Here is a 15,750-nt window from a genome sequence, read left to right as displayed (position 1 = left end):
AAAAAAAAAAAAAAAAAAAAAAAAAAGCTTTGTAAAGATCCAGCTGTACCAAGACAGCCCTGAAATTCTTGAGTAACAGGTTTTCAATTAGGAATATTTGCTCTAAGGCTAAGGAGGTTCATCATTTAGTGGTGGGATATGGTATAGCGGCACGAGCCACGGGGGACTCTGGGGTCTCTTTCTAAATTGGCCACTTTTAGCCTTGTGCAGCTTACCTACTTTGTGAATTGCTTGTGAAAGTGAAATGAGATAATGTGTTTGAAAGTGTTCTGAAAACTAAAAAATGCTATGTACAACTGTAAGTTGTCACTTCCAAGCAAAGCAGCAAGCAGTTAGTGAAAAAGGAATCAGCTGAAAGCAACTGGTGCATGTACCTTTTCAAGCACCAAACATGAAGTGCTGTTGTTTATTGAGCATTTACCTTGTGCCAGGCATGGTATAAATGTTTTACTTCTATTAACTAATCGAATCTTTACAGTACCCTAATAAGGTAGATATTATTGTCCCCATTTTACAGATGAGAAACACTGAAGCACAGAAAAGTTAAGCATCCTGCCCAAAGTAATATACCTAGGAAATATACCCAGGGAATACATTTAATAAGTGATGAGATGAAGCCGGAATGCAAATCCAGGCAGCCTGGCTGCAGAGCCCAGACTACACCGCTGCCAGCATAATCCTTACTAACTCAATTGGTAGCAGGTACAAGACATTTGTAATGCATGTCTCAAAAGGTTAAATGTTATGTAAGTCTTGAAAGGTTAAAATTGTGATGAGTAAAGACACTAAGAAAAATGAGTATCCTTGAAGGATTTGGATTTGACTCCCTTCCAATGCCAGTCTTCATAGTTTTGAGTCCTACCTTACTTATATAGAACGCATAGCCCTTAAACATGCATGTAAAGTCACCCCTTAAACACCTACATCATCAGCAAAATGGTGGTAATGGTATTGGTTGATCCTTTAAGATCCAGTAAGATTAAAAATGGTCAAATGAGACGGTCTAGAGGAAAAGCCTTTTAAAGTAGAATGTCAGAGAAGTATTTTATGCTGAAATCTATAATAATAATCAGGAATCAGTTAACATATTTCTAATGATTTTCTTTTTAAAAATTCATCTGCTAATGGTGATTGGATCTGATTCTTTTCCTTTTCTTTTTTGTAAAAAAAACTATCAACCCTATTTTTAACTTAAGATTGATTCATAAACATATTTAAGATTGAAGTATAAATATGTAACATAAAAATATATTCTTAAATATTTAAATCTATAACTTTTGATGTATATATGTCAAGGATATGTGTCATAGTTTATTTAACCATTCACTATTATTGGATATTTAAGATATATTTGGATATTTAAGTTTTTAAATGATAATAAATAAATAACATCACAGTGAATTTCTTGGGCATATCTTAAGAGGGATAAATGCCCAGAAGTAGAATTATTGACTCAAAAAGCACAAGCATTTAAAGCTTTTGATATATCTTGCCAAATTGCTTTTTTAAAAGGATGAATTAATGTTTACTTGCAACAGAAGTCTACAAAGGAGCTTTTTTTTTTTTTTTGCATATTGGATGTTTTCATTTTAAAATATTTTCCAGTTTGTATATGGTTTGCCATTGTTTCCGTTTAACAGCTCTTCGTATATGTTTAATGCTATGTCCCTTTTTCTATAAATGGGACATACTTTGCATGTTTATTGATTACGTTTTCATACTGATTTCTTTTTTTTTTTCGGTATGCGGTCCTCTCACTGTTGCGGCCTCTCCCGTTGCGGAGCACAGGCTCCGGACGCGCAGGCCCAGCGGCCATGGCTCACGAGCCCAGCCGCTCCGCAGCATGTGGGATCTTCCCGGACCGGGGCACGAACCCGTGTCCCCTGCATCGGCAGGCAGACTCTCAACCACTGCGCCACCAGGGAAGCCCTCATACTGATTTCTTATCAAGGTTTGCTAGTCCTTTGATTCAAATTTGTGGCAGAAATGTGCAATTACATGGCTTGTATTTATTTTGATTACATTCTCATAACTTTCTTTATAATTTAGTATATTGCCTCTAAGCTTAGGATGTCATTCCACACCTGTGTAACCATTGGAAAAAACATTAAGTAGACCTACTATGTACTAACATAAAATGATGTCTGTTTTTTAAGAGAAAAAAAAGTCATATCCTGCAAAGCAATGTTTAATTATGATCATATCTCTCTCTCTCTGCCCCCCTAAACACACACACACACACACACACACACACACACACACACATTTATTTATTCACTAATTGATTTTGATTGTCTTCTTTATGGCAGAGATACAGCATTGAACAAAACAGACAAAATCTGAGCTCTTATGGAACTTGGTTTACTGGAGAGGCCAACAATTTAAAAAAACCCATCATGGGATTTCCCTGGTGGTCCAGTGGGTAAGACTCCAATCTCCCAATGCAGGGGGCCCAGATTCAATCCCTGGTCGGGCAACTAGATCCTACATGCATGCCACAACTCAGAGTCTGCAGGCCGCAACTAAGAAGTCCGCATGCCCCAACAATAAATAAATAAATAAACAAACAAACCCATCAAAGGATAAATATAATGTCAGGTAGTGCTAAGTGCTATTAACAGACGTAGAGCAGAGTAAGAGATGGAGAGTGACTGGGGCTCCTTTAGATTCATTGGTCAGAGATCTTTCTGAAGTGGCATTAGATCAGAAAGTATTGGATGAAGTAACTAGTATGATATTTTATACAAGCATATGGATAGAAAAATACCAAAGTTCTGTAGTCCCCTTCTTAGTGAATATTACCAGCGGCTCTCTTGTCTCCCAGACAAAACCAGCAAAGCATCCTATCCTAGACTTCTCCCTTATGCCCCATACCCAGCTAATCATCACAATTTTGCCACCTATATACTTATAAATTTCTTTTCTACTTGCCACTGTCTTCTCTTAGGCCCTTGTCACTTTTTGTTCTTTTTCACTGTTTGAAAAGATATCTTAGTTCAATTATTTGTAATAAATAATGCACAATTAAATTATATAATGCATGAGAGCTAACTTGGTGGGGCTTCCACGGGCCAAATGGGGACAATGTGAGCATGAAAATAAATGTTGATATTAATGGATGATCAGGTAGAAATCCATGAGTTCACACTGATATAAGTAAAAGATTTTTTAAAAATGAGAAAGGAGAAAACGTCTTCCTTATAGTAGAATTGCAGCTGATAACTGTGGAAAGAATGATGGAATTAGAAAAATCACAGTTAGGTAGCCACTATAACAAAAACTGATTCGGCCAAAGAATCGTCAATGGCTGCTAAAACTGGGTGAAACGATCATGATAAATGGGTTATGTACACAGTTTCAAAGTACCAGACTACACAACTGTAATTACTTCTTAATTACAAAGGGAAAAACAGAACTGTATAGTGGAGAAGCCCGTCAGACACTGCATTAACCGTGAAGGGAACATCACCAGTAATAGGACACATGGACATCATGTGCCTCCATAGGATGCACTGAGGACAGAACAGTACTTCTCTGGTATTTTTCCCCAAAATGCATAATGTAGATCTAAATATCAGGAAACAACAGAGTTACCAAATTCAGGGGCATTCTTTAAAATAATTGTCCTGTACTCTTTAAAAATATCAAGGTCATGAAAGAAGAAAGACTGAGAAAAAACTTTGGACTACAGAAGACTAAGGTGACATGATAACCAGATTCATTTGTAATCCTGAATTGTATCCTGGACCAGAAAACAATTTTTTCCTTTTGATATTAGTTGGACAGTTGATGAAATTTGAGTGTCTGTAGATTATAGTACTATAAAAATGTTAATTCCTGATTTTGATAATTGTATTGTGGATATAGAAGTAAATGTCCTTGTCTTTTAAGAAATACACACTGAAGTGTTTAGGGGTAAAGGGATATCATGTCCAAAGAAAATTGCAACTAGAGCCTCTTCTAGATGCTTTTTTATGGATAGAGGTCACATGACAATCTACCAGTTGTCTGACAGAGTATCCATAATAACCACAAACCCGTGTCCCCTGCATCGGCAGGCGGACTCTCAACAACTGTGCCACCAGGGAAGCCCTATTTATTTTTTTAAAGATGCAGTTTTTTAATTTTATTTTATTTATTTATTTATTTATTTATTTATATTTTTGGCTGTGTTGGGTCTTAGTTTCTGTGCACGGGCTTTCTCTAGTTGCAGCAAGCAGGGGCCACTCTTCATCGCGGTGCATGGGCCTCTCACTGTCGCGGCCTCTCGTGTTGCGGAGCACAGGCTCCAGACGCGCAGGCTCAGTAGTTGTGGCTCATGGGCCTAGTTGCTCCGCGGCATGTGGGATCTTCCCAGACCAGGGCTCGAACCCGTGTCCCCTGCATTGGCAGGCATATTCTCAACCACTGCGCCACCAGGGAAGCCCTGGAAGCTATTATTGAGTAGACACTCTGCCAGACAACCTGTAGGTTACCATTTGAGTTACACTATTTATAAAAAACAACCTAGAAGAGAACCTAGGAAATATAGGGAAATTACAAAATAACCACAGAATACAGCTTAGACAAGCTAGTAGAGTATTTAAGCAGATAAGGTTAACTGAAATTCTTTGAAGGGTAGTTTGTGTAAGGTAAAATCATGCCTAACTCACCTTTAAAATGCCTGAGTGAGATATTTCAGTATGAGTACTTGGGGAAATCAGTAGATGCAGTTTATTTTGATTTTTCATAAACTTTTGATAAAGGTTCACATCTAAGACACACATTGGGGTGGGGATGTGAAATGTCAAAGGAAGGGCTGAGGTGTATAAGAGAAAAAGTAGTAAGAAAAGAAGTAATGGTAAGAACTAAATTAGGGATGGGATGCCTTGCATGGTAAGGACTTGGGATTTTATTGTGTTGCCTTTGGAGGGTTTTGAGAATGTCATCTGATTTATAGCTATAAAGGATCTGGTTGCTGTGAGAATAATAATAATAATAATAGCAGTAATAGTGCTAAGTGTTTAATCTAGAATAAATGTTGAAGGTAGAGGGAACAGAAATTTGCTGGTGATTTGCTGTGTGGTGTGAGACAGAGTCAAGGGTGACTTAAAAGTGTTTGGCTTGAGCCACTGAATGAATACATTCCTACTTCTCTCCCTGCCTTATTGTCTGTCCCGGGAGGGGGTATTTAATGGAGGTTATATTCGTATGGCTGGAAGATTCCTTAGGTTATTGCAGTCATTCTGGAAAGATAAAACGGTCCTGAACCTGGGCAGAGCTATACGTATGGAGAAGTATTCAGAGGGCACGGACTTAAGAGACATTTAGGAAGTAAAAATAACTACTTAGGAAAACAGTTTTGGGTATTTTAATAAAATTGAAGATAATGAAGTCGTTTTTCCCAATAACTCCACCTATTGATATGTACCCTCGGACAAGGGTTGTCTGAGGCCTGTTTTTATATAGCTCCAGAGCTAAGAATATTTCTTTTATTAATACATTTTTGAAGGATTTAAAAACGGGAATGCGTGGGTTGGATATGTTACAAAGACCATTTATGGCTCTCAAGTCCTAAAATATTTACTGTCTGGCCCTAACAGTGTAAGTTTGCCAACCATGGTGTAGATCAGTGGTTTTTAAAGTGTCGTTCCTAGAGCAGCAGTAGCAGCAGCATCTGGGAACTTGTTAGAAATGCGAATTCTCAGGCCTCAACATAGACTTGCTGAATCAGAAACCCTGGGAGGGGGCCCAGCATTGTGTTTTAACAAGCTCTCCTGGTGATTCTGATGCATGTTAATTTCTGAGACTCACTGCTCCAGAGAAATTTTTGTACTTGGTGAGGAATAACAGCATCGTGCATAAGAGCTTCACAGTGGAAACAGTAGAAATGTCAATCAACAGAAGAGATAAGTAAGTTGTGCCAATTAATACAAGGAGAGTATTCCATAGCATGGATTGTAAAGGCAGACTGCTTGTGTTTGAATCCCAGCTCCAACGGAGTAGTAGCTGTGTGACCTTGGGCAAGTTAACTCGACCTCTCTAAGCCTTAGTTTCCTCCTGTGTAAAATTAGCATAAAAATCGTAACTACTTTATAGGGTTATTGTGAGGATTAAACAATTAAAACAGATGAGTGGCTGGCACATAAGTGTTAGATTTGAAGGGCAGTTTTCATGTAATGTATTATGATACTTTAAAGAAAAACATGTCAAAGTTCATTTCATAAGAGTGATAGTCTGCCCATATATTTTGTATATAACAACGTGATTAAGCAGCATAAGTTAATAGTAGTGTAGATTTTGGAGGTTCAAATGTTGCACTGCCCCGTAAACCTCAGTTTTCACACGTGAAAAATACTTTAAAGTTAGTTACTCTGAAAGAATTGTTAAGAAAACTGGTGAAATGTATATGCCTGAGTTTTGTTTCTTCTGTGGGCATTTCCTTTCCTAATTGCCTTTTATTCCTTTCACCATTTCCTCAGCCCTTCCTTCCAAAATTCCTCAGCTGTCTTGATAGTCTCTGAGAAACACTGCCAGAACTAAGGTGCAAAGTGGCTTCCTTGACTGTAAGAAGATGTGGCTTTTTCCATGAATCAAGGTCATGAGAGTCAGTGTCTAGTGTTTTCCCAGCTATGCCCCTGCGGCCAAGTCTGGGCCTAGATCTAGGACAGGTCTGTAATCCTGATATCTCCTGTGATTTCAGCTTTTAGCTGCTTTAGCATGTAAAATGCTTAGTATGTATTTAGCAACGCCTAACGCTAAACAACACACAAAGAAACAGAACTGCTTTTTCTGTCTGTGGAGACCACGTCCTATTTTTCTACATCCCAGTACTTAGCACCCAGTAGGCCCCATAATATAGCGCTGAACGATTTTGAACTTCTCGGTGGAGCTTAAAAACCTCCATTTCCTAGGCTGAGTTTAGGGTGCAAGCAGCTGAAACCAATGGCTGCATTTTTACTCTCGTCTAGAGCAGCAACCTGCAGACACCTAGTTCAGAGAGAAAAAAAATCACTAAAATTCCCTTCCTCTTAATAACATAAAAGGACCAGAAAAATCAGTCCCCAAAAGACAACGCAGAAGGCACAGCGCTGCAGCGACCCGGCTCCTGTTAGGGTGCGCTCTCGAAGGGCGAAGAGGCCGGATCCTTGGGGCAGGAGAAAGGCAGCCTTCTTGTGACGTCAAATCAGCGGACTCTCGCCCCGGCTTCACGCCGGTTCCGGTTCCCCGGCTTTCCGGGCGCGAGAGTACGTGAGCGCGGCGGCGTTCTGCGCGTGCTCCGCAGAGAGACGCGAGAAGGTTGGGTCCAGCTCTTGGAGGAGATGCGTGATTGGCTGAAGCCGTGCTGGGGGGTCCCCCAGCCCTTTCGGCAGGGGTAAAACAATAAGAGGGGGCGGTGGCAAAGGGGGCGGGACGTCCGTGTTCCTTGTCGTTCGCCGCAGTGCCTGGCGCCCGGGAAGAGGTGGTTGTAAGGGGAACCAGCTCGTGCCTCTCCGGTTCCGAGGTCTGAGGTTTGTCGGAGGAGGGAGAGGGCGGCGAGCGACAAGAATCTGCTGCAGCCAGTCCTCGGCGACTTTCCCGCTGACCTCCGCGCGACGTACCCGCCGCCGCTGTTGGTTGGAGGTGTGTATGGGGGCCGGGAAGGGCGGTCGGTCTGGTGGTCGGAAGGGGACATTCCAGTCGCGCGCCGCGGCTCGAGGCAACCGTCCAGTGAATGAGCTCCGGTGTCGGAAGTGTAGCTGCAGAGAGAGACATTGTTCTTGCCGGCTGCCTACGCTGCTGTGTGTGCGAGAGAGAAGCCGAGCTTTTTCTTCAGGTGAGGGATGGGAGGCCGTGGCGGGGGGGAGGTGACCGGCGCGCGTCGTGCGGACGGAGGGCTCCGAGGGCACAGGTGGGGCCGGGGTTTGTTGGAGATGAGGTGGCGAGCTAGGAAAGGGGACGCAGTTGCTCCCAAAGGCGCGCTGATGGAGGCTTCGGACGGGACGTGGGGGAGTGGGCTTGCCCGATAGATAGGATGTTTCGGGTGCGGAGCCCACCAGCCTCATCCCAGACTCTTGCGGCTCTTATTCCCGGTTCCTTGGCAGTGGGGAGGCTGCCGCCGCCCCGCCCGTGGGGGAGGGGAAAAGAGGCTGTATCGGCGGAGGCAGAAGCGACGCAGATGCGAAAGTAGCGGCCTCCGGGCACCATTTCGGTGCACGGAAACAGAATCCGGCTCTGAAGGCAGCCTTCGCTTTGCTTACCCAGTACCTGGTGTTCAGCGGTCCTTGACCCTCCCCCCGCGGGTTTATCCCGAAGGAGCTGGGAAACCCGGGCTGTATATAACGTACGCCTTCTCCGTGCCCTTTTTATGTAGGCGATCTCTTGCTGACCCAGGAATAGAAGAGATGTTTGAGTGCTTTGAGGAATGGGTTTCTTCCTCTTCCCCCATGTCTTCTTGGGGAGGGTGGGAAGGATAGTCAAGGGGAGGAATATAGCATCCGTATATTGTGTTAATATTGTTAGTTGAATCTGATCGAATTTTACCTGCCTCTCCAAAGGCAGATTTCTTAAGATGGCCCTGTGCCGCTTTGGGGCGAGTATAGATATGCATCTACAATTTTCCGCATAGATCAATTTTTTTCCTCCAATGTATGCCTACTTTCTTAACAGTTTTTTTTTTTTTTTTTGGAGGGGCAGTACTTTTGCTCTCTTAAAAATCAAGCACCAGCAAAAACCCACAGAACCCACGTGCACCAAAGCTGGAATAATAGCAAAGTTGTGCCCTTTTCCCCCCCACTTGATTGTTGTGATAATAACTTGTGTTGAAATACTGGTTTTAACACCTGGTGGTAGTCTTCCAAATGTTAGCATTGCATGTACCTGGATCTGTGAATCATTAACTGCAGTTAGGCGACCCCGTATGCTACAGGGGAAGAAGATGGGAATTCCTTGTCCGGCTCCATATTTGGCAGTTAATATATAGCCTTAGGCATGTGGACAGTTTCTAAACAGTTGACCCTATTAGTATCCAGTGGTCCTTTTGATGTCCAAAATCCTGGTCTCAAAAAATAGACGGTATGATTAGTTTCAAATTCTTAGTACTGAATTATGTGTTGTTTCTTAATCTTCCCGTTTTCTTAAATATTTAGGATTATTCATGTGTATCCTTGTGTTATGATTTAATCACTAGAGGCTGTTTAATTCTGAAAGATTGTCCACGAATTATAGGGAGGATAAGGACCTCAAATGGATTGTTTACTATTTAAGAACTGTTAGGGTTCAGGTTGCCGAATATTCAGGGGTTGAAATGTTTGTCAGTGGTGAACAAGCAGCAAGAGGAAAGAACCAGAATGCTTGTGGGGTGGATGGGGATCAAAACTGGAAGGAGAAGAAAATAAGTCTTTAATAATTTGATAGTCGTATTGAGTGAGTGTTTAGTTAGCAGGTGAGCAGTTGTTAGCAGACAGCTCTTGAGTTTGAATAGGATTGGCACTCTTGTTAGTAGGATATATTTATTATCCATATTTCATTTATGAGAGATCAAAAATGAAAATCTCCGTATCAGTTACTGAAAATCTATAAATACCCATAGTGTCTTTAGGTTAACAGTTTCCTTGTCCTGAAGAATTATTGCTGTTTGCCTGTTATCAGAATTTTCTAGGTTGCTTTAAATAAGACTTTCCCACATATTTTATACTGAGTGCGTATGGAGATGAGGAATGACCCCTTTTCAAGGCTGGTTTTGATAGTTACAAATTAGGTTGTTTCTGAACTTAAATTCAGTAGAATTTAATTGACAAACTTGACTTAACTCTCCACTGGGAAACATTTAAGGGCTGACAGAACAAACAAGTTCTATCTCCCAGAATTCTGGACTGGCTTCAGAAACAATAGAATCAGTTTCTTGACTGCTGTTTCTCAGCGTACTTTTAACGTAATTTCCAGATATTTTACCCTATGTTGATACACTATTGTAGTATGCTAGGATGACTGTTTTGGATTTCCTGTTATGTTACTGTTTTCTGCCTTTTGGCTCCTCCCTACGGTATCAAATAAGCTAAGTTAGACTTTAAATTTTTTTTATATTCTTGCATCCCTGATGGTTCTTCATAAGCGGTGGTTGTTAAGCAGGTGTAATGAAAACATCACTAAAGGGAGGAGACCTGATTTCAAATCCTCTCTCTCATAACTATAACTGAGGGACCTTGAACTCCTTTCCTTAGGCTCTCAAAACATCATGGTTTCCTTTTCTGTAAATGAAGCTAATATCCTATCTATTTCACGGAGGTAAAGGAATGTGTAGTTACTTGTTAAACCTTAAAGCATAATATAAATACACGCTTTAATTTTTGTGGGGCTGCGTTTCCATTTCTTTAATGCTTGGTCACTTTTAATAGCTTCTGAACTTCAAAACTTGCCTCCTTACCTTTGGGGCCTGAGGAGAGAAAAAATCCACAGCTACCTTTTATTTCTGTGACTGGTGCTTAGATCTTGTTTGTGATGCTTTCATTCTGCGGTGTGCCACAACAAATTGAAGGTTGCTCTTCTAAATAGATACACATTGCTCTTTTTAAAAAAATTTATTTTTGGCTGCATTGGGTCTTCGTTGCTGTGCGCGGCCTTTCTCTAGTTGTGAGTGGGGCTTACTCTTCGTGGCGGTGCGCGGGCGTCTCCTTGCGGTGGCTTCTCTTGCTGCAGAGCACGGGCTCTAGGTGCACGGGCTTAGTTGCTCTGCGGCATGTGGGATCTTCCCGGACCAGGGCTCGAACCCGTGTCCTCTGCATTGGCAGGTGGATTCTTTTTTTTTTTTTTTTTTTTAGTTTTTGGCTGCACCCCATGGCATGTGGGATCTTAGTTCCCCGACCAGGGATCTAACCCAGGCCTCCTGCATTGGAAGGCAGAGTCTTAACCACTGGACCTCCGGGGAAGTCCCAATAGGCAGATTCTTAACCACTGTGCCACCAGGGAAGCCCTGCATTGCTCTTTCAATTGGTAAAGTCATTCTAAACAAAGACCATCTGGAATTTCCAAAGGTTTCAATTTTAATATGAGGTTAGCTGTCAGAAATGGATCTTACAGTCCATGGTTCAGTGAGAATGGGCCTGGGCCTGACTAGTGTGAGACCAGCCATGAGTGAGGGGCTCTAGAGAGAAAGGGGTGGGTAAGTATCCAATAGTAGAGACAAGTTGTGTCCTAGCATAGACATAGCCTTTGGTAACATAGTTTCTGGTAAGATAACTGCATCCTGTTACTAGGATCTTACTCTTTTTATAGAAAGCAAGATAAAGTACTACATCTAACTGTACAGTACTGAAAAAATTTTTTGTAGACTTTTTCTGTTTTTCAAACTGTCATTTTCTTTTGGTTTCTTGACTTTTTTTTTTTTTAAGACAACATGGTGTCTCAACTTCTCAGCAGTTTTCATTTTGCACGTTTTTTTTTTTCCAGTTATTAAAATAGCCACCAAATTGTGACATGAAATTTCATGTAAGTAATTTGCAATAAGTGAAATCCTACTCACCTCCCCCCCAGGTGCTTGAGACAAAGATACTGCAGTTCTCATCACTCGTTATAGATGTCGGTCAGAACATTCCAGGCTCCTCAAAGAGTGAATTTTTGATTGTGCATTTTGATGCTTATATATAGTGGTGGTGGTTGCAGCCAGGTGTTTAGGGTTAACAGTTTAGTATAACTAGAGTTTATGATCCTATGTAGATATATCTATTTTATTTCTTAATATAGAATGGAGGTGCCATTTCAGAGATTCCTAAGATTAAAAAGAATTAACGGAATACAAAATTACTTCACTTGGATAACCTTCTCTTTTGTATTGTAATCTGCTCTGATAATTATTTTGCAGTAGTACATCTAAGGAATTAATTTCATTTTCTTGTTCAAGTGCAAACATTGCCTTCATATTATTGAAATCATATCTTAGTTGCAAATTTTATACTGCTTTTTTTCTATGGTTTTATAGTCTTTGACAGTATTTTAATGATTGCATATGAACTGATGTTTCACAGTTGGGGTTCAGTGTATTGTATTTTTGTTTGTAAGACCATTACTTTTTTGTTTTTAAGACCGTTAATTTAATATTAGGTTATCAGAAAAAAATAGTGCTATATCAGGTAAGCATATCAAATGTTTTTTAAATTACCTCTTGGAAACAACAAAATTTGAGAGTGCACCTTAGGATCTAGGCAGTAAGTTTTTGTTTCTCTGTGTAGCTGCTGATTTTAAATTCCAGCATGGTATCTTTATCACTGTTCCTCCCATCTCCACCTCCTCAATTTTATTTTCAATTAGTTGGTAGTATTTAAGCACACTCAGACTTTAACCATAAATTGTCACTAATGTTGTAGGCATAATGTCAGATTACTTTTTTGCTTTGCTTGTAGTGCTAAATGAATTTTCACACTTTCGACCTTTATTCTAGAGCCATGTTTTCTGACTAATAACATGTATCTGTTAGATGGTTATCAGAAAGTAAATGAAAAATTTAAAGAAAAAAAATTTATTTAAATTTAAAAATTTAAATCACAAAGTACATATATACTCTTTGTAGTATTCAGACAGTATAGTAAATAGTTTACCAGTGGTGGTCTGAATTGGTATGTAGTTTCTTTTTTTCCCTAGACCCACAACACATATTATCTTGTATATTTCTTTTTGTATCATGCCTTTTTTCCAAAGATGGGATTTGTAGCATTCTACAATTTGGTTATTAACTTTTGTGGAGAGTACTTTTTGTCTATTTTTATAACTTTCCTATTATCTTTGTGCAATTGTGCATGTATTTCTTTGTAGTGTGTCTTAGAAGTGGGATTACTGGTTATATGTGTTCATTTTAAATTAATTTTATTAAAACTGCAAAATTACATCTCCAAAAGGTTGTAACTATATTTCCACCAACACTGTATTTGAAAGAGCCTTTTTCCCCCACCCCTTTAACAGTACTTGATATTATCAGTCATTTTCATTTTTGTTAATATAATAGATGAAAGACTGAATAAACTGCGTTTTTTGAACTGTTGGATATTGTCAATTTCAGGGTTACCTTACAAATAAGTGCTTGGTATGTGGTAGATTCTCCATAAATGTTTGTGAAATGATTAATATAAAGCATAATTGTATTGCTAAATTTTTTAAATTGAGGAATAAGTTACAATCAGTAAAAACTGGTCTTTTCATGTGTTCAGTTGTATGATTTTGGATAGACATACACAGTCATGAAACCACCACTAAAATCAAGATATATTTCTTTCCCTTCTGTCTCTAGCCCCTGATCTGATTTAGCCCTATAATTTTCATTTTTGTAGACTGACATATCAGTAGAATCATATAGCATTAACTTTATCTTTAGGTAATATTTTGGAAACTCATTCATGTTGTTGCATATATCAATAAGTTCTTTTTATTGCCAAGTATTTGATTATTTGGATTTACCACAGTTTGTTCATTCACTTGGCTAATGGTCATTTTGTTGTTTCCAGGTTTTGAGTGTTTATTAATAAAGCTGCTGCAAACAACATACAGGTCTCTGTGTGGACATGTACTTCATGTCTTTTGGATAAATGTGTAGGAGTGGGATTGCTGGGTAATATGAGACATGTACGTTTAATTTTGTGAGAAACTGCCATACTGTTTTCCAAGGTGACTATACCATTTCTTTGTTCCTGCCAACTTTTCCCATCCTTGCAGGCACTTACTATTTTTAGATTTTAATGCTAGCCATTAAAGGTATTTAGTGGTATGTCATCATGGTTTTAATTTGTAATTTTGAATGATTATTGATTTCATGTTTATTTGCCATCTGTATATCTTGATGTGGACTGTATATTCAGATCTTTTGCCCATTTAAAATTGGATTTCTTATTATTAAGTTAGGAGAGGCTTGTCTTCTGGGAATAAATCCTTTATTAGATATGTATTCTACAAATATTTTCTTTCATACTGTGGCTTGTCTTTTCATTTTCTTGATGACTTTGAACAGACGTTTTACATTTGATGTAAGCCCAATTTGTCAGTTTTCTAAAATTTTTTCTTTTTGTGTCTTATCTAAAATCTTTACTTAACCTAAGGTTATTAAGGTTTTTTCCTGTCCTTTTTCCTAGAAGCCTAGAGTTAGGTTTTACATGTAGGTCCGTGGTCCATTTCAGGGTAATTTTTGTACATGGTACAAAGTATGAGTCAAACTTCCTTTTGTTTTAACATGTAGACATCAAGTTGTTCCAAAATCGTTTTGTTGAAAAGAGAATTACTTTGGTACCTTTGAAAATAAATTGACTATATTGTGTGGGTCTACTGTAATGCTAAATTTTTTAGATTTATCTCTAAAAGTTCTTAGAATTACTTGTGCTAAAGCTGCTTTACTTGTTTTGTTTGGACCTTTAGTTAATCTCAAAACTCTTAACTTCATATTGCAGTAGTAGTATGTGTACACGTAAATGAATGTGTACACGTATATACATTTACATATAAATAAGAACTAGAGTATAGAAGACTGACTTTAAAAATATTTTGGAATTACATGATTAATGATTTTTTTATTCATTAGCATTCCCCCATATAAGCTTTCTTTCCCTTTCAGTTTTATTGAGATAAAATTGACATAGCACTATATGTTTGTGTACAGCATGATGATTTGACATACATCGTGAAATGATTATCGCATAAGTTTTGAACACCATCCTCTCAGATACAAAATTAAAGAAATAGAAAAAATTTTTGTGATGAGAACTCTTTGGATTTACTTTCTTAACAACTTTACATATGTAACATACAGCAGTGTTAATTATATTTTATCATGTTGTACATTACATCTTTTGTAGGAGGTTTATTCATTAACTATTGAAATACCTTTGTAGTTTGGTAGGCTACTTCTCTTAAGAGGTCTTTTTTTTTTTTTTTTTTTTTTTTTAATGGCTCCACCACATGGAATGCTGGATCTTAGTTTCCCAACCAGGGATCGAACCCGTGCCCCCCTGTAGTGGAAGTGCAGAGTCCTAATCACTGGATCATCAGGGACTTCCCTTAAGAGGTCTTTAGCATCACAGATTTGTTCAACAAATTTTTTAATCCTTTTATGTACAAAGTAATGGTAGATGCTGCAAAGACCGTCTCTTGAGCATCTCCTGGAAGCATAACACTGCTAGGCTTATGCTCAACATTAACTTAAAGGAGACTTCCAAACAGGAGAGGGTTGTGCCTATGCACAGGCACACATATTACTAGGACTAAATGTGTTAATAAAAGAGCCAAAGAAGATATATGTAGTACTGAGAGAAGAAATGATTAATCCAGCCTGAGGGACCTAGCTAAGAAAGCCAGGTAGGGTTGGAATAGGATCTTGAGTAGGCTTTTGAAAAGTGCATGAAGGAGCAATTTGTGGTTTTGAGGAGACAGTCATCTCCTAAAAATTCTTTTCTCTTTTAGCTCTGGCTTGAAATACTCACTTCCTCATTTTCTACATGTCAGATTTCTACTCCTGTTGCAGTGCAAGTGGTACATTCTTTGTGGTAGGGCTGTAGCATTTATCATATTAGATAATTGTGTTTAGGAATTCTGTCTCCCAAGCAGCAGATCAAGTCTGACATGTTCACCTTTGTTTTTCCATGCATAGAATCTGGCATATATATAGAAGGTATTCAGTAAATCTTGAATGAATTTGTGTTATCCCACCTATTTACCCAGCCTGTGTTGAATGAAGTAAGACAATGGCCTAGAGTAATGATGGTAAGTGGTATAATATTCTTAGAGCGTAGAATTTGTTTAGAGAGGTGAGAAGTGTAA

General features: G+C 39.0%; 1 protein-coding gene across 4 annotated transcripts in view; it reads left to right on the top strand.

The window, feature by feature from the left end:
• The first annotated feature begins 7,392 nt into the window (after nt 1–7,392).
• G3BP2 (G3BP stress granule assembly factor 2) overlaps nt 7,393–15,750 on the top strand; it is a 30,436-nt gene continuing 22,078 nt past the window's right edge. The window contains exon 1 of one of the 4 annotated variants that reach the window (XM_027087625.1): nt 7,393–7,602. Coding sequence is in view for 2 of the 4 variants with exons in the window: in XM_027087622.1 (XP_026943423.1) it covers nt 7,694–7,795 (102 nt within the window). In the remaining 2 variants the exon portion in view is untranslated. Of the gene's footprint in view, nt 7,603–7,678; nt 7,796–15,750 lie in introns of those variants that run through there. The other 3 variants (XM_027087626.1, XM_027087622.1, XM_027087623.1) reach the window with 3 other exon arrangements.

Source organism: Aethalodelphis obliquidens, unplaced genomic scaffold (assembly GCF_003676395.1).
Source record: "Aethalodelphis obliquidens isolate GAN/ISIS:26980383/991018 unplaced genomic scaffold, ASM367639v1 scaffold59, whole genome shotgun sequence".
NCBI classification, from domain to species: Eukaryota; Metazoa; Chordata; class Mammalia; order Artiodactyla; family Delphinidae; genus Aethalodelphis; species Aethalodelphis obliquidens.
Note: the sequence above shows the minus strand (reverse complement) of the source record. Positions and strands in the feature narration are given on the sequence as shown.